General features: G+C 31.2%; 1 protein-coding gene across 1 annotated transcript in view; it reads right to left on the reverse strand.

Annotated features, from left to right (window-relative positions):
* Nucleotides 1–20,555, reverse strand: part of LOC107437477 (uncharacterized) — a 255,881-nt gene that overhangs the window by 55,197 nt on the left and 180,129 nt on the right. Inside the window, exons 4-6 of the mRNA XM_043045034.2 lie at nt 16,940–17,029; nt 14,297–14,374; nt 12,455–12,662 (exon numbers count right to left, since the gene is read on the reverse strand). Of these exons, the coding sequence (XP_042900968.2) occupies nt 12,455–12,662; nt 14,297–14,374; nt 16,940–17,029 (376 nt within the window). The remainder of the gene's footprint in view (nt 1–12,454; nt 12,663–14,296; nt 14,375–16,939; nt 17,030–20,555) is intronic.

The raw sequence follows: 20,555 nt of genomic DNA on the forward strand, positions 1-20,555 counted from the left end.
TTTAAAAAAAAAGATAAAATTTTATAATTTTAATATCTCATGCCTTTGAATTAAATCTTGCTTTGTAAAACTGAAATTTCGGATTTTCTGTTCTGTTACTGTATCAGAGTAATTAATCGTATTGTTTAAATACTCTGTTTTCTTCTTATTTTTACCCTGTCTGTCGCGGCATATTTCTACATTTTATAAATTAAAATATTTTTCACCAAAAGGAAATATTTCGCATTATTTTTTAACTGAGAAATGTTTAAGTTGTCAGAAAAATTGCTATAAGTAACTAAAATTTGGTAAAAAAGTTTTCAGATGTTTCGTCTATAACCACGGAATAAACAAAACAAAAAATTAAATTGGAATAATTGAACCTTAAAAAACCGTTATACGTTTTCCAACAAACGTGCAAATTTTCAAGTAAGTTGTCAAAGTTATTATTTAGCAATTTATATGATGATTTTATTATTAATATATTAACTTATGATGCCAAAGAAGCCTAATATATCCATTTATAAATCCTAAGAACCAAAGATTTTCGAACGAGGAAGTCAGAAAAATTATGATTTTCAAGAGCTTCGTGAGAAACAAAATTGAAAGAATAAACAAACAAAGAACAATTACATATTTCAAACAAAATATTCGACAGCAAATATTTAGTTAAAAGCAATGATAACCACCAGAGCATCACATGTGGTGAGAGCATTGTCACAAAAAAGAGAAAAATCTAAGTACAAATATGCTTCGCAAGTGCAACCATGCAAGATGAAATATGGTTCTATCATGCTACAGCAATTTATAGCACGAAGACATGAAAACAAGTGTCTACTACAGACCACCATGATAATATTGCGGCAGGAGTTATTCTAATCTGGCAACTTGTAATTCCATAATTTTCTTGTCAACTCGTAAAATAATGTTTGCTGTGGCAGGTGAGGAGAAAGCGTCTTTTAATGTATCACACAGAGCGAAACAGATTAGTACGTTATTGAAGGGTAACTCTCTTATGATGTCAACAGCAATTTTTAAAAATTTTCAACTTATTTTATTTTGAAATAGACGTCTTCGGCAGCTAGCTGCTGTGCCTTCATGAACTTACTGTTTTCTTTGGTTAAATGTTAGTCTTCACCTTCACAAACTCATTGTTTTTTTTTTGGTTCAATGTTAGTCTTCACCTTCACAAACTGACTGTTTTTTTGGTTTAATGTTAGTCTTCACCTTCATAAACTGACTGTTTTTTTGGTTCAATGTTAGTCATCACTTTCACAAACTCACTGTTTTTTTGGTTTAATGTTAGTCTTCACCTTCACAAACTCACTATTTTTTTGGTTCAATGTTAGTCTTCACCTTCACAAATTCACTGTTTTTTTGGTTCAACGTTAGTCTTCCCCTTCACAAACTCACTGTTTTTTTGGTTCAATGTTAAACCTTCTCATTTGGTTCAAGTCTTCACCTTCGCGACTCCATGTTCATCTGATAGCTTTCGGCAACAATGGTCTGAATAATTGGTTTTTCTTTTAAGGATGACTCATTTATTTACAACTTGACATCCATCCTACCGTAAATCGTTATGTAAAATCTATACATAATAATAAACGCGGCTGTTTGTCTGTCTGTCTGCAATTACAATATATCGCCCCAGAAGCCTCGCCCAGGCACGAAACTCGGCACATAATTGTGTTTTGACATATTGAAGAAGTATTTTTTTTTCTTTTTCAAAAATTTGGATTAGTTTTCTAGTTATCAGTCATTTTGTAAGAAAATCTATGCTTTTTCGTCTTCAAAGAGCCATATTCAAAAAACTATTAAAAAATGCATATACTTTTCTCCACTCTTATAAATGTATGCTAATGCGAACCTTACAATTGAAATATTAATTTTCGACAACTTAAACCAATAATATAAGAAGGAATTATTAATTTAATTGTAAGGTTAGCATTAGTTTACATTTATCAAAGTGGAGAAAAGTTTAACTTTTGTGTTAAAAATGTGGCAACATATTCGATACGTAAATAGGACGCTTCGCTTTGATATATTTGTATATCAAAGTTTCCGATTTACAAATGTTGTTTTCCGATCGGAGCTTCTTGCTATTGAGGCAGGACTACACGCAATTGAAGAGGATTCGCTGCTAGACCCTATCTGGATCCTAACGGATAGTAGAAGCTCTATCCAATATTTGAGTGTATGGCCAAGAGTGGGAGATAGGGCTGGAACGGCAATCTTACAACTTCTCAGTAAATTTTCGGTGAAGCGGGATATTTATTTGCAGTGGATTCCGTCCCACGTTGGTCTGTACGGGAATGAGATCGCCGACTCGCTGGCTAAACTTGGCACAAATGAACTTCTGCCGGAGGGTTTGGCACTCACATCCTCGGAAATTCACTCCATTAGAAAGCAAGGTGTCCAGCTAGTCTGGAATACTCCCCCAGTACATATCTGGTACTCTGGGGATAAGCCGGGTCGTGCTTTGACCTTCAACGGTAATAGAGGCGATCAGACCGCATTCACTAGATTTATCAGTGGTCACATAAAGTGCATGAGGTATGAACAACAGCGAAAGATCTATCCCACCTGCAACATGTGTTCCTCCATTGAAGCCAGGCCGGCCCACCTCCTTGGCTGTGTGGACTTTAAAAAGGAGGATTTTCTGCGCGACCCGGTCTTGTTTTTTGACTTCCTGAGGGTGAATGGACTCATGGACCTGGTCTAGCTCCGCTAGACCAGTGGGGATGAGAAACAACAACAACAACCACATATTTGTATATTTGAGCTATAAGCGATAAGCAGAGAGCTCGCCGCACTTAACTATACTCAATACTATATGTCGCTGTTCATAATTGTTGTAATAAGTTTTTCTTCTTCTTTTCACGCTCTATTTTTTTTCTTAAGCGAAGACGATAATTTTTGTAGCGATATAGAAATAGAAATTGATACCATAAAAAATTATATAGAAATAGAAATTGATACCATAAAAATTTAATTCGTTTTCGTGTTCGTTTAAAATTGATGCCTAATGTTATTGAAGCTATGATTATAACAGGACATTCAACAGGAAATAGTGTGCTTATTCCTCGCATCCCCATCATATCTTCAGACAATTCGTTTCAGTTTAAACGACTTCAGTTTCCTGTTCGACTTAGTTTTGCTATGAGTATAAATAAATCTCAGGGACAATCTTTAAAAGTCGTTGGTCTTGACTTGCAGAAGCCTTGCTTTTCACATGGGCAGCTTTATGTTGGCTGCTCAAGAGTTGGGATGAAAAGAACTTATATTTATTGGCACCAAATGGAAAAACTAAAAATATTGTTTGTAAAGAAGTTTCACAAGAATAGGAAGAATTAAGAGCTATAACTCAAGAGCTATAACACATCTGCAGCAGAACTGGATATGAAGACAAAATTGCAGGACAGGAGCACTTTAATTGTCCACTAATCTTCAGATTTCCTGCTATGTTTTAAAAAACTTTATTTGTGAAAACCTTTAGCTTGGCGGACAGGTGGCCGCCTTAGGCGGCTAGTAATATAATAATTAGCAACAAACTTCGCTAAAAATGCATTACAATACTGCGCAGGGTCCATAGAGATTTTTTATATAAGGATTTAATTCTAACAATTAGACGTTAGTGAGAAAAAAAACCACCCTGTGATAAGTTTTGATCTAGTGATCGGATCTTCACGAACTTAATGGTTCAAAGCGGTGACTTCAAATATGCTAATTAATTAGTGTAGACGATACGATAGAAGTTACGAAATCATACTCAAAAGCGTACTTTCTCTGAAAAACGTAACTTTTTCCCCCCGACGAATTCGGATTTCTGAACCCAAAATATAGGGGGTAGACGCAATCTGGGAAATATGATTCCCATAATTTGGTCAGAAGAGCGATATAAAGTTTGGATAATTAATGCTAATTTTACCTTCAGCGTATTTCCCCATATCTCGAGAACATTTTAAGAGAATCAAAATTTTTGTATACAATTATGGAGTTCATATTTCCTAAGATAATTCCATGTAAAAATTAAATTTTTGGAAATATTTATTCATTTTTATTATTTTATTAAATAATAGTCGAAAAAATTTTGAATTGTAAGATATACAATTTTTTACACATTTTAAATTATGAGATTTTATATAGGAAGGTACAAAATTTGTACTATCCGTTGAATGGTTCCTACGAAGGGAAATTTTAAGGAAATCGAATATGTAAAATTATATTTCTAAGGAGCTATTTAGTCGATTCAAAATTCAATTTTTTGACTATTACTTAATAAAATAATAAAAAATAATAAATACTTACTAAAATGTATTTTTTACATGGAATTATCTTTGGAAAAACAAAGTTTATAATTGTGTTTCGAAAATTGCTTGATTCGCTGAAAAAAATCTTCTAGCTTTGAATTGCTTTCACGACCAAACAAAGGGGACCATATTTCTCAAATTGCGACATTTGCCAAATAATTATTTAATAAAATAATAAAAAATAATAAATACTTACTAAAATGTATTTTTTACATGGAATTATGTTTGGAAAAACAAAGTTTGTAATTGTGTGCGAAAATTGTTCGATTCGCTTCAAAAAACCTTCTAGCTTTGAATTGCTTTCATGACCAAACAAAGGGGACCATATTTCCCAAATTGCGACTACTCCCTATATTTTAGGGATCAGAAATCTGAATCCGATTAAAAAGAGGTATGTTTATTCAGATAAAGTTCGTTTTCAGAGAAAGAACGTACGATTTCGTAACTGAAAATATCGTCTGCACAAATAATTAGCATATGTGATCACACCCCCTGAAACCATTAAGATTGAGACCTAAAACATGAAGATCCGATCTTTAGATCAAAAGGTATTCAGGGTAATCCGTTTATTTATTTTTATCTATTTATTTACTATTTTTTTCTGGTTCACTGTACACTACCAATTTTGAAGTAAATTAATATGTTTCTGTGATGTTCGACTTTTAATAACAAACGTTGAGCAATTTTTGCTAATAATTATATAGATTCGAATTCGCACCGACTACAGTGCTGACGAAAAATATCCTCAGTGGTAAATGGATCATAGGTTAGAGTTCCATTGCTGTCAGGCTAACCGCGGAAGGTTTTCGCGGTTTTTCAAACCTTCCGCGGGTCGGCTGTTCAAAGACGGTCATAAAATAAAATATTAATTATATAGAATGTCACTTTCAATTATTATCTTAGTAATCACGACTGAAAAAAGTAAGGATTCAATCAAAGCACCTTTTTCTTCCAAAGAAGTTGAAGTTCCTTTATTATGGTCTGTTCAAGCCTGAATTCAAATATTTAAACATAAGTTTATCTAGTAACCAAATTTACTTTAGAAATGGATAAATTGCAATTAAAACATTAAAATAAAATGCTGTTTTATTTAAATATTTTTTTTACTTCTTTTTTAATTTAAAGGGAGTAAACAAGTTAGAAGTAAAATGCACGTTTGAGAATAATGATACAGCAGCCATAAAATGATTATTTTCTTAAATTCTCCCCCCCCCTTCAAAACAGCCACTGTCCCATAGAAGACTGATTCTAAGACACGTTTCCCAGTAGATCACAGAAGTCAAGCCTCACTGGCAGAGGTCAGAGAGCGTAAGAGTGATCACTTTGATCAGCCCTCTAAGGCAGTGGTCCCCAACCCCCGGTCCCCAGACCGGTACCGGTTCGTGGATCAAATGGTACCGGGAAGCCCATTTCATTGAAACTGAATTTAAATTCCTAGCTTTATATCCCAAAATAAAAATANCAATTCAGAGGGCGCTGCGCGCGCCACGCACGCGCGATGGCTCTGAAACTTTATTAATTTGCATAATATCCTATAATTGACATTTGCTGCGAATTTCATTTGATTCTGATGATTCCTTCATGGTGTTGCATTTTCTACAAACAGCAGTTTAGTAACCAAATTTACTTTAGAAATGGATAAATTGCAATTAAAACATTAAACTAAAATACTGTATTATTTAAATATTTTTTTTTATTTCCTTTTTAATTTAAAGGGAGTTAATGAGTCAGAAGTAAAATGCACGTTTGAGAATAATGATACAATAACTATAAAACGACTATTTTTTTAAATTCTTTTTTTTTCTTTCAAAGCAGCCACGGTTCAATAGTAGATTAATTGTAAGACACGTTTTCCTGTAGATCACCGAAGTCAAGCCTCACTGGCAGAGGTCAGCGAGCGTAAGAGTGATCACTTTGATCAGACCTCTAAGGTACCAAGAGTAGGCGGTATCGCGCCTCGTTAAAAATATTTAACCGTAAAGTGCTCGACTTCGCGCGCAAGTCCTGGCGCTACCAAAATGGAGGAGCCATTCCCTTTGCAAGGGACCTAAATTGTGATGGCATGTCTTCAAATTATCCTCAGGGATGTTTCTCTGACTATCGCCAATATCCCACTGTGCAGCTCTTGTTCTGCATAGATAAAGTACTACTACTACTATAATCGAGATCAGGAGTCTGTCCAGACATTTTGTGAAAGGTTCGTTTTTGTAAAATTGTGAAAAAATTACTCGTAATTTGTGAATATAAAATAAACGTTAGGTCACATTCTTTCAACCAGGGTCCGCTTTTGTCAATTTGTGCATATAGGATCCGTTATTGCAAAAAAAAACTTTTTCAAGGAGTTATTAAATTGTAAAGACATACAAGATTATGCCCAACACTGTAAAATTATAATTAAAAAAATTAAATTTTAAAAATAAATAGCAATTGCAGCTACTAAATTAGCGATGCAACATAAAAATGCTTGGTATTCAGCCTATACTGCTAAACACAGAATATTCATTTCGGGCGAATAAAGGAAAAAGCGTCTGCCGAAGACAAAATTTAGTTCGTTTACATCTGTCTTCCCTCCCTCATCCTGGAAAGAATTTATTCGATTAACAAAACAATAATGAAGATAAACAAATTTATGAAGGGTCCGTTTAAAAGATAAATTATTTTGTGCAGAGTCCGTTTTTAAATTAAAATATTTTGTGAAGGGTCCATTTTTATGAAAAGATATTTTGTGAAGGGTCCGTTTACGGACCCAAATTGCTTCTAAACAGACCCCTGGCGATGCTATAGCTCAATGCTTAAAGGTACAAATCTGTCATTGTGAACGACTGGATTTTAAATATTAATGATGCCTTGAGGCCTACCCAGCTTCAGATTTATGGGCACCAGCTTATCTGGGAAGTAAATGCATCATTATGGGTTTCAACGTTATGATGGTATTCAACGTTGACACCATCATACTGTTAGTCCCGAAATTGTTGAGCCTTAACATTCATTTTCCTCCGGCCCACAACGTGTTGTTACCGACATGCTTTACTTTTACTTATTTATTTGAATAATAAAAAAGGAAAATTTAAAATATGGATGCACAGATGAACTTGCTAAATTGGCAGCTTTCGCCATCGTATAAAAAGAATTTATGGTGAAAAATGAATTATTGACTAATAAAATGATTGATCCTTTAAATCAATAAGATCAACCCTTAAGCTCTATACGATTATGTAACGTTCGCCTTCCAATCAGGTGAACCGGGTTCGATTCCCAGCCCAGAAATGGCTGGTCGATAAGAATTCCTCATGCGGCTTGCACCGACCACAATGCTGACGTAAAAGTATCCTCAGTGGTACACGATCATGGGCTAGAGTAATTTTGCCGTCAGGCTAACCGTGGGATGTTTTCGTGGTTTTCTTCTCCCTGTAACGCAAATGCGGGTCAGTTCCATAAAAAAGTCCTCCACTTAGGGAAATTTCTCCCAATAGTTTATCCAGGAGTTCCCTTGTCTTCTGGATTGGGTTTAAAATTACAAGGCTACGGAGTTGAGCATCAGTACTCGTAAACCCAAATTTGGGTCGGTTGTTTAACGACGGCAATAAAATAAATAGTTTCAGACACCTTATTTCCAGTTAATAAAAGAATATTTTGTAATCTTTAATAATTTATGAATAGCTCTTTTTCTATAATTTGACAAAAAAAACCTTTGAAAATTATGGAGCAAATAAATATAAAGAAACGCCGCTTGTTATGTTAAGTAACTAATCCTTCTTTAGCAAAGGGAATTTATATCTAGAATAAACATGTAGTTCCGCGTACTTCAGACGATTAGTTATGCCCGGAAGCGATGAGACGTGAAAGAAGTCTTGTCTGCAGGTTGTCTCGACAGTGTAACTGAAAATATGCATTAATTTAAATAAATGAAGCTACAAAAAGGATTGTTTGTTTTCCAAATTTCTGGTACGTTAATTTCAAGAATATTTTTTTTGGTGATGATGATCTTAAAAGGTTAAGAGATGATAAAGGAAGCTTTGTACAGCAAATTTTTCGAGTGTTTTGTTATTTTGGGAATGAAGAAAGGGTTGAATGAATTGAGTTTTGGCACATTAGAATTTATAAAAAAGAGTATAAAAATGTCAAACAAGCTCATAGAGTGCATAATATATTATAAAAAGTAAACATATTTCTTCATAATAAAAAAAATATTTCATAATAAATAGTTATTTGGAATTGATTCCACATGTTCGAATGTATTTTGCTAAAACAAACTGATAAGGAATGCAAAAATGTTGTTGAAAAAATTTATTGTTGTAATTTATCGAATAAATTTATATATAAAGATATTCTCACATTTTTTAAACACATAACTCTAATCTTAGAATCATTTATATATAAAAGTTAAAAACACTTGAAATACACATACGTTTCAAACAGTTTTAATAATGTTGTATTTTACATCCTAAAACGCAAGAAATATGTATTTTTTTGCAACCATTATTTCACTTACGATATTATTAAAACATTTTACCTACATTTACATATCTGACACAAATAAAAAACATTTTTAGTAATATGTCGTAAAAAGTATTACAGAGCTCTATAAGGAAGCAAATATTTCATTCAGAACTAAATTTTGCAATTTTGTACAGCTTTGTATAGTTCATTGTACTTGCAATTATAGTTTGTTCAAAGATTAATTCATTAATTAAATTTAATTAACTAAATTTAGTTTTACATAGGAGGGAGAAAAAATAGATTTTTTTTTTCCAGCGATCTATACGTTTCGCCACTGACGGTATTATTCCTAAATTTATATCCTGCTAAATATCTTATACAAGAGAAATTTTTTCTTCCATATAAAACTAAAATTAATTAATTAAATTTAATTAATGAATTAATATTTGAAAAAACTGTATTAACATCCAGTGTCATCGACTCCAAGTTAAAAAAAATTTATTTGAACATGAGTGGATGAATAAAAAGTATTTTTTTAACGATTGAAAATTTGAACAAGATCTATAAATATATATAGAGAGAGTGCGAACTAATAGTAGGAATTGAATAATATTTATTGCATTGAGAAATTTTTATTACATTGTGGTTCTGAATGTGGAATAATAATTTTGAATGTTTTCATATTAAATCAATTCAGTAAAGTCCCCACCATATTTAAGATTCCCGTGTTCAATACACATCTGGCTTTCCCCAAATCCCTCCACCATTAACGTGGTTAACCCATTGTTGCTAAGCAACAGTGGATCGAAGTAACTTAGTGTGAAGTATCTTGGATTTTCCCACGTGCTCTCTGAGTTCTTTTTTTTAAAACTTCTTTGGGTGGTGGCTAATGTGATCTTGTCTGGAATGAGCCTTGAATCTAGAGTTTGGTTTATCTGTCTGGTGTGGTATTTGACAAGTTTGAATCGAAAAAATAAGGAGCTTAGAGAAATATATCGTTTCCTTTAAAGTAACTTGTTATTATAAGGACTAAAACTTACTTAACTTATAATCATTTTTAAAACAAATATGGAAGAGACAAAAACATATATAACCTTGAAAACTGAAATGCTGGTGTCTTATAAAATGTACTTATGAATTGCAGGCTTTGTCCCCTTATGAATTAACAATTTATAGCACATGCTATTTTGAATGTAGTCACAGTTTTAAGGAAAAGTTATATCATCATTACATTGCTTAAGTTTTTTAAAATATTCTAAAATTCAGAATTATTCTTTGATTTTTAATGATTTTTCGTCTAAATAAAGAGACCTCGTATCAAGCATTAGCTTTATTTATTTTACATGGCAAAAGTTTATTAAGTTGGTTAAATTATTCAGTACTTAATGTGATTTTTTTCTAACGCCACAATTCAAAAGGGTGTTTTATGATTTTCAGCCATTGTTGAAGGAACCAAAAGCAACGATTTTTACTACATTTGGAGTGACTTTTAGTTATCCATTTGTAATAATAATAATTTTAAATTCTACTTGCAATTTGTTAGAAATCAAGTTTTTCTTAATGTAGTTACAATTATAATGATACCAATTTAATTAAGTCTATAACTATCTTCTTTTATTCAAAAACAGTTTTATTTTGCAGATAATTAACGGAAACGGATTATATTTTGAAACAGTAAGTTTATGTTTGATTAGAAATCACTAACCTGCTAACACTTCTGATTTATTGCTGGAATTTCTTGAAACTTGTTTTTTTAAAAGGCTTGGAGTTTGATCAGAATAATTTTGAACAAAACTGGAATACATTTATAGTTTTATACTTTTGGAGAAATACTTATTTCGAATAGAGAAGTGATATTAGAGAATAAACCACAGCATTACCAATATTTGAGATAGACATATATTTATATAGTTTTCATAGCTTCAACTATTAGAAATGTATTGTAAGTGAAATAAATTCTAAAATTGAACTATATCAGCGAAATTTTTCCGTAGTTCAACAATCTATAAAAAGTATAATGCTTGGTATTAATCTTATTCTCAACCGCGTTTTGTAAATTCAGCGACATGAGGTAGTGTTTACAGTGATGACCGGAATTTCCGACAGATACTGTATCTGCATCAAATACAGGGTGTTTATAAAGTCCCGGACCCATTTTGATGTTTAATAACTCATAAAATAATAAAGATAGATTAAAATTAATAACATAAATGGTTAGATAGACTCAAAAAGCTTCATGACCCTTGTCAATGAACTTCCACGTGTGCCCCCTTCGTCGCACGGAGAATATCAAGTCGATAGTCAATTTCACGCCAGGTAGCTGCAAGCATGTCGGCATCCACAGAGGCTATTGCGGTTGTAATTCTGGCTTTTAGGTCATCAATGTTCGACACGATCCTCTAGTAAACATTGTCCTTTATAAATCCCCAAAGAAAAAAGTCCAGCGGCGTTATATCAGGTGATCTGGGTGACTAAGGAATTGGACCTCCTCGCCCAATCCATCTTCCTGGAAAATGGTCATTCAAAGAACTACGAATGATGATACCCCAATGAGGTGGTGCACCATCTTGTTGCAAAAAGATAAGTGGCTGAAGCTCTTCTAGTTGTGGAAATACGAAGGTTTCCAACATGTCTAAGTATACGACTGATGAGACCGTCTTTTCTGTTAAAAAGAAAGGCCCAATNAGCGGCAAGCATGTCGGCATCCACAGAGGCTATTGCGGTTGTAATTCTGGCTTTTAGGTCATCAATGTTCGACACGATCCTCTTGTAAACATTGTCCTTTATAAATCCCCAAAGAAAAAAGTCCAGCGGCATTTATATCAGGTGATCTGGGTGGCCAAGGAATTGGACCTCCTCGCCCAATCCATCTTCCTGGAAAATGGTCATTCAAAACACTACGAATGATGATACCCCAATGAGGTGGTGCACCATCTTGTTGCAAAAAGACAGGTGGCTGAAGCTCTTCTAGTTGCGGAAATACGAAGTTTTCCAACATATCTAAGTAAACGACTGATGAGACCGTCTTTTCTGTAAAAAAGAAAGGCCCAGTGACTCGGTCGTGCATTAGTCCGCACCACACATTAACCTTTGGGGAATCCCTTTGTGTCTCATGGTATTCATAGGGGTTTTCAGATTCCCATATGTGCACATTATGGCAATTAACAATGCCAGAAACATGACAGCTTGCCGACATGCTTGCCGCTACCTGGATTGAAATTGACTATCGACTTGATATTCTCCGTGTGACGAAGGGGGCACACGTGGAAGTTCATTGACAAGGGTCACGAAACTTTTTGAGTCTATCTAACCATTTATGTTATTAATTTTAATCTATCTTTAGTATTTTATGAGTTATTAAACATTAAAATGTGTCCGGGACTTTATAAACACCCAGTACTTTGTAAATAAAACTTTTTTATTGACGTTTACATATTAAAATTTTTTTACATGGCGATCAAGTTGTCAAAAATGATAAACTTATTCTGCTTTCGGATGCAACGTGAGAAGAAATTCGAATTTGATGCCCGAAGCAAAATTTCAGAACTACATCCAATAAAGTTAAAGGAGGACAGCAAAACTTCCTGTAGAATTTTTTAGACAAAATTATTTTTTTTAATAAATAAGTAAATAAGCTATTGAGAGATTCACATTTTTTTAAAATCCAGAATGGAATACATAATTAAAATCTAATTTGCTCACTTCAAGTATCTAAATATACTAACCGACGACATCTTTCTTCATAACTTGAGAAGCTATAAGACCCATGGATGCAGATTTCCTCGCTGAGGATTCGTTTAGTCCAGGAGACCTCGGCCATGCCACGAACTGGGAACGGTATTCCGTGGTTTTGGGCACTTTACCATCTTCAGGTGGACCCGGAGTGCCCGGGTTACCGCGAGGATTTGTGCTTGGAGGGAAACTTTGAGCCATCTGGTTAAACAAAAACATCCAGAACAATCAACATTTAAATTAAAAAGAAAAATAGGATAAACTATAGTGCAGTCTTAAATCAACCTCTAATCAGTCTTACAAAAAAATACTTGAAAACTATTTATTTTTTTCATGAACAGACCAATTGTAATGTTTCGGCATTAATGAAAACAATAGGCTTTATAGTACTGTTACAATACTTCAAATTTTTAATATTTTACGAGGCTATTAAACAATTGTTTGGGGTTATTCATGGTCTGCTTATTCACTTAATCAATAAATACTAAATATTTTGAAGGTTGGCATGATTTAGGTAGATGTGGTACAAATTAGGCAGCTGATTTTTGTACTTACTTCACAAATATTATTACCAAAAATTATTTAAATAGCTGAGAAACTGTATTACATTATTAAATTATTTCAAATGTAATTGTCAGTGATTTGTGACAGTTACATGATTTAATTTCTCAACAGTTTAACACACAAAAAGAGAGAGAGAAAGAAAATAGAACGACTTTTAGAATACTTAAGAGATATTAAACTACAACTTACTGGTTCAAAAATGCTTAGAAAATAAATTTCCGATTCAAATTCAGACACTTTTAAAAACTTAAAAAGTAAGCCAAAATTTCGTTGAAAAATTTGATTTTTATCACTATAAATCCACAACTATTTGATTCTGGCTTATCAAATACTTATCTATCAAACATTCAAGGAAGGTATCACAGATTTCACTTGCCAACCACGATTAAATTTTTAAAAAAATGTTTGGAAAGGTGAAAAAATTATCTTCTGCATTTCTGCAACTGAAATATGCATTTTTAGAAATGGATTTTATAATGAAAGTGTTCCATTGAATTCATGGCAGCTTAATAGCAAATTGTTTGCCGTGTAGTTAGATTTAGCTTAGGTTTCCAATGGCCCGAAAAAAATTTGCTCATGTATTTATGGAATAAATTTAAAGCTAAGAAAAGAATTTGCTACATTTTTACTGATGCAAAAACGTAAACATTGCAGCAATTATATGTTATTACTAAATTATATTAGAAATTAAATTTTTATTTAAAAACAGGTACACATGCACTGTTGGAATTTTAATTCTAAAATTAGGATAAAATAACTCACAGCAGTCTGCCCATCCAATTAACCGTAAAGTTTAAGGTAAAGAACGTTTTTTACCTTTATGGTTTTAAAACCGTTTACAAAAAAACGTAGACAGATTAGCCCTCTCGGTAATAATATGTACCCATCTGCAAGGGAATAAGTAGTTTCATTAGGTGGGCCTACCAGGTGCAATAAAATTCAAGTTATTTAACCGTATTAGGTGAAAGCAGTTAATAAACGGTTTTTATCATAGTTAACAGTTTGAATACCATCTTATTTATGGTTATTTGATTGTTTTGTTTGAACATGGTAAAATAACAATTCAATAAATTGTTATTTAGCTATTTTCCCCCGAGAAATTCTTAACATTGTGGAATAATTGTATTAAAACATGAGTATTAAAATAGAATAAAATCTTGCTACTATACCAAAATAAGACTAATTTTACAAATGAAAGTGCGAGGAAAATTTATTAACACATTTTACTATAATAATGAATCATAAAATTAACTAAAAACCCGGACTGATACCTGTTCTTTGTCCTCCCTTTTTCTTGAGTCAGTTTCATCAGTAGTTTTTGCTACGGGTTTTGTGTCTTCATCAGGGATCTAAAGTAATAACAGCCGCATAAATTTCACAAATTACGAGCATATAGGAACTGTTTACAACTGCACTTGCTATATAAACCATTCCACATTTATTGTATAAACGTGCACAACTGTCATGCATGTCACACAAACGACATGACAAAAAAATGGGAGAATGGGAAAATATTAACAGGGAACAAGTTTTACTGGTACTGAATAAATCGAAAACATGCATGTGTTTTCACTCATCTTTTTAACATTGCTGTCGACAAATGTCGTATAAATCGTTTTATCAGTAATAAAATAAAGTTCAGATTTTCATTTGTTGAATTTAGTTAGTAATTAAAGACAATGATTATATACTCTTTTGAGACGTGTTTAATCTTTCAAAATACTTTAAATTAGTAATTATTATTAAAAGCAATGAAGTTCAACATGAATCAAACGCAGTTTTCAAAAAGTTTTGTTGTACCTAAAAAAAAGTCATTTTTTTTACTTACACAATCATAATAACTATTTTTTAGAGTAAAACTTATTGCAATAATAATTTAATTCGTAATAAAACTTGAAAAACAAAATATAAAAATTAATAAAAGCAAATTATCTAATCAGGTACAAGTAAAACCGTATTGAATCACAGGCAGAAAAAAATCAAGTTAATTGCGAATTTTACTCAGTTAATTTAATTTATTTTATAAAGAATAATTAAGTAATTTAAATTGAGGAACTTAAATTGAAACATTATAACGCGAGTAAAATGTATTACGAAATATTTTATATGTTTAATAAGACCCAGTCTTTATTACTGCACTGTTCTTTAATTTTAAAATTTCCCCTGATTTCTGCGATGGTTGAAAAATGTAAACAATTATTTTATACACCTTTAATTAATTATGTAGCAAAACTAAAAGAATAATTTAACAGAAATTATAGATTCCACATAACTTTTAAAATAAAGGATTATAATAGAATAAAAAAACTCACCGAATGTACAAATAAAAGCTGTCTTTGCAAATAAAATAATTCTACAACTTAATATTATAGATTAAAAATGCTTTGTATTTATCTTTTAAGAAAAATTTTTCTTTGAAAAGTTTTAGAGAGAAAAAAAATCGTCTGATTAAAACAGATTAGCTTTATTTGATTCCATAGATTCCCTTTATCCCAATTTCATTTTATTTTCCGTTTTTATAGAAAAACGATAATAGTTTAAAAATAATGAATAATTTTTTATTGACTCAAAATTAATAACTAAAATTGTCTAGTTTCAAGCAAAATAAATTTTTTCAAATTTTCTTTGAATTTCAAAAGAGAAAAAAAATCGTCTGGTTTAAATAAATCAGTTTGATTTAGTTCATTTTTATAAATTTCATTCTTTCATTTTTATGAAAGAACTAAATTCAATGAAATTGTATAAAAACTGTTTCAACAATGAATCATTTAAGAAATATGTATATATATTTTTATTTCCTTAAAATTCATGATTTGAAACATATTTTATTAAACAACAAGCATCGGAAGATAAAAAATCAAGCAAACGTTTTGCTTATTATTCATGTTTATTATTTTTTCGTCTTGTGTTAAGATTTTCATTTTTTTCTCAATTAAATAGCTCCATAACAGCCTGCAATTAAATAGCTCCAATTTTTATGTAGCTCCAGTCAGCTGATCTGAATCATTTGGACCAATCCCGAACAATGTAATATTGAATATGCTTAATCTCATATTTATATTTTCGTTAAAGTTAAATGATTAAAACTTCGATTTGTAGAAGGCTTTATAAAAAAAATTGCAAGAAAAATGCTGTATAAGTTTATTTTTGTTATGAGGATTGAGAAAAAAAATATGAGTTCATACGCAAAAATAAATCATATAAATTAAATAGTGCGAATTGAAAAACAATACAAGCTTTGAAAACAATACATTTGTTTTGAATATCTTTAGAAGAAAAAAAATCAACAATTTTCAGGATTTTATTTTTAATTTCTCATTACGTAAAATTAAAATCATTTTAATTAAGTTTAATTCGAAGCTAAGCTCTTACAGAATTGATGATGATTTCAATATGTTTTAATAAAAATCATAGTTTAAAAACGACTATTCAAATCACCGAATTAATTCAGAAATTTGGATCTCCAAATTAGTTACCAATTAAAAGTTGTGTATTTGTAATTTAGTTTAAATTTTAGAAATAGATATTTAGAGATAAAAGATTCTTAGATCTTTTAATTATTTATAATTCTCCATAGGTGTTAAACTAATTAATTATTCCGATGCTTCTAATTCGTCAACATCAAAATTGTTGTTGTTGTTTCTAATGCCACTTGCCACACTAGCAAGCCTGCTTGGTGAAACCGAGCAAATTTAAGGCAGAGGGTGCGTTTCTTGTTTTTCAGTGGTGCCATCTATGGCCAATAATGAAAATTTATCGCGTTGAGGTTTAAATTCATCTTGAAACTGTTTGCTTTACACATCACAAACACTTTAACAAACAAAGCCATTAGCAGACACTATTCAATTGGGATTTAAAACCATGCTAAAGGTAGAGTTAAGGGGGGAAGTCCATGCTTTTTGAAACCTTCTTACCGGTGTTGCTTTTAACCTTCTACTGATTGTAGAATCAGCAGATCGGCTTCTGACTGATGCTCCACTCTTGAAGTGTCTCCTCTCTTCTGACTGTCCAAAGACAATGGAAAGAAATGCTAAACAACCTCCCAATATAATAATTCATCAAGGTCAAAAGTTCGATACTTAAATTAACCAAATAAAAGATTTGATAATGAAAAGAGTTCTATGCCATTGACACAAAAACAACAAAAAAATTATTATGGTTAACATTTTATTTGTGTCATAGTAATATTCTTCTCTTCTATCTTGTTATTAAAAAGGATGTTTCAAAAAGATATAGTAAAAGCGATTACCACGAAGTTAAATGGCTATATTAGTTTTTCGACCTATGACATGAGTCTTTCAATTTTTTTAAAATCTATTAATAATTATGATTTTATTAATTATTTATTTAATTCTATTTTTATAATTTTACGAAAAATCACAAATAACAGTGACTGTATATTTATAACTATAATTATAATTCAGACTGTATATTATGTTATGTTATGTTATGTTATATTATATTATGTTATATTATAATTATATTATAATTCAGACTGTATATTTATAATTGACTACTTCTCTTGCGCAAATGATTGAGCCATTGAGTTCAATCCCATTAGCCGCAGGGTCTCCTAAAGTTAGTCAAACAAGTTTCTCGGAAAATAAAAAGTAAATTACTTACAAAAATTTATTATACTAATAATAAAAATGAATAGTAAATTTCAATTCTTATTAATTCACACCAAATCATTTGTTTATTACTCTGGCCCTCATCATTTGTCATTTTTTGTTGTTGTCACTAATAATAATCTTTCATTATTTTTTAGTTAACCACGTAATAAAATTGGAAAATTGAGAACTTGTTTATAATTAATATTTTTAGTTCATCAGTTCTATTATTACAGATAATTTCAATTGTTATTTGTACAGTTTCATTTCATCTAAAACTTACGCTGCAAAAAAATATCTCAAAATAGCTCTGAACCAAATAATTGTCGAAATTGAAAACTGTTTTCAAAATTGAAACAGCATATGCTTATTTTAGAGCAAAATGCACTGTCCCAAAAGTGATGTGGATGGAGAAATGTGTTAGAGAGATGCTCATTGGCTTAAAACGAAGGTCCTCCAGTTTAGTAGTAGGATGCTCTAACCTCAGTTCTACCCAAGTCCAGGGTGAGTTAGGAAGTTTTATAAAGTGGCCGCCACAATGACACATCATGACTACATTTCATTCGCTTAGAAGTTTTTAAGATATAGCGAAATTAAAATTACCGATCGCCATATTTTCCAAATTGCAACCTTTTGTACCTTTGAAATAAGACATTGGTATGTCATGATGTTTCATTGTGGTGGTCACTATATAAAGCTTCCTACCTCTCCCTGAACTGGTGGTCTACCTGTACAACTATGGTGGTTAGAGCATCTTACTACGAACTCGAAGGCACTTTTGGTTCGAATACTGCCGTCAGCCAATAACATTTATTTCATGTATTTTTCCCCCACATCACTTTTGAGACTACGCATTTTTCTCAAAAATGGGGTAGGCTGTTTTAATTAACTTTGAATACATGGGTTTTCAAATTCGATTATTATTTGTTTTGGAGCTATTTGGACACATTTTTGCTCATTTTTTTTCTTACGGAATAATTTGTTAATCACTGGCTGTTAAATAAATTGTTTATTCACTGGCTTTTCTCAATTTAGAAGCCCTTATCTCACATTTTATAAGACAATAAATGTTTATTTACTTATGTAATTAAACTTATTACTTATGTAATAAGTTTAAGTTAAGTAATGTTTATTACTTATGTAAAAAAACTCAAATCCAAAATGGATCATCGAGTTGTGAAATTGGCTTGATGATGAATTGCTAATTTTAAAAGCAATGCATCTTTATTCCACTAATTTAAAATAAAAAGATTAGATTGAGAACATCAAAATCTGAGCACAACAACAGAAACACATAATTACACCGTATTTTGCTGCCGCTATTCGATCAAAAGCGGCACTCTTTTTCTGTAATTAAGGTTAATAAACCATTTCTATCTGTGAGAGAAAGTTTTGATCCATGCCTGGGTAGGCGGAAATACAATAAGTCACGCGACTGGCTTTAAGCACTTAGTTTTATGAATGATCATTTTTTCAGTATAAGTACTTGGATCTTTTTTTTATGAAGACTAACAAATAATCATTATGTTCCATGTACAGAACAAAATTTTTTTTTTATTGTCACTGAGGCGGAACTGACGAAAGAGACAGTTCGGCGACAGCTGACTCAATTTCAAACACACCCAATCAAAGGCGACTGAATTGAATAAAAAAAAATGAAACAATTTTTTTAATTAATATTTATTTGCTTAATTTTAATAATTCATAAAAAAATATTACAAAGAATTAAGGCTGAAAATACGTGCCATAGCTTAAAATGTAAGTGATATTTAAGATTTTTTTTATTTTAGTTCAAAATAAAAATTGTATTTGTACGTGAGATATAGATCACCTTTAAAAATACAGAATGTTTTTCATTAGACAAGTTGTAACTGCAATCATAAAATGCAATTGATGTGACAGTCCTCTCACCAAACGCGTAATTTGTTAGGGACATAGAGTCATCAATTTTCATAAAAGCATAAAAAATAAATATCTCTTAGAATGCCCCGGCAAACTAAAGAATGTGAACAGGTATAATTTTCGGCAAAGCTTTCACTTTTTGTGCAAAATTATTAAAGTACCGTTAAAAAAATTATATTTTAATCTTAAAAAAACAATGATAATATCTATTTTTATTTTTTTAATGAATTCATTGCCAATTGATTTAAGTTCTATATAGAAAAAAAATAAGAAAAAACGATTCCCTTAAAAAGAAATTAGCCAATCCGGTTAATAGTTTTTTAATTTATCCCATTAGTTAAAAGCATTTGATTTGTGCAAAAAGTGAGCTCCGACTTTATAATTCTGATTTGTTAGTAAGCGCTTTTTTCTGTTTAAATGGTTGAGCTGCATCATTGTTATTATTTGAAATATCAATGTAATAATTGAACTTTATAAATTGATATATTTTTTGATAATATATCTTAAATATATTTTTAGAAAATATTTACATTTTAAATATATTTTTGTTAGCTGAAGTATCAATTTTAAGCATAAAAAAATAGCTTTTTGCATATTGCACATATTTACCCTCTTAGATTAGTAATACTGAAAACCATAGTTCATAACACAAATAAAATTATCAACCATGATATATTGCCATATCACTTGCATTAGTATACCCATTGAAACTGCCCTAGGCCTACCACTGCATTCTTTTTGTCATAACCTACAAACTATAACATTAAAATTCTCGGAATGTTACTAAGATGATTTAACCTAGACTTATAAAATATAAACAAACTTATCTCACACTTAAAGTCAATATCAAAAATGCGAACACAGTTAAAGAAATATGAAACCAATGGAGCAATAAACTAATAAATAATTAATCCATTTGAATAGAGATAAAAGGAGTTTAATATCACGTTCAATTCAACTCATTTTTTGCGGCCACACATTTTGGTATGAAAGAGCGGCCCAGACGACTTTCCGATAC

Source organism: Parasteatoda tepidariorum, chromosome 10 (assembly GCF_043381705.1).
Source record: "Parasteatoda tepidariorum isolate YZ-2023 chromosome 10, CAS_Ptep_4.0, whole genome shotgun sequence".
Taxonomy (NCBI): domain Eukaryota; kingdom Metazoa; phylum Arthropoda; class Arachnida; order Araneae; family Theridiidae; genus Parasteatoda; species Parasteatoda tepidariorum.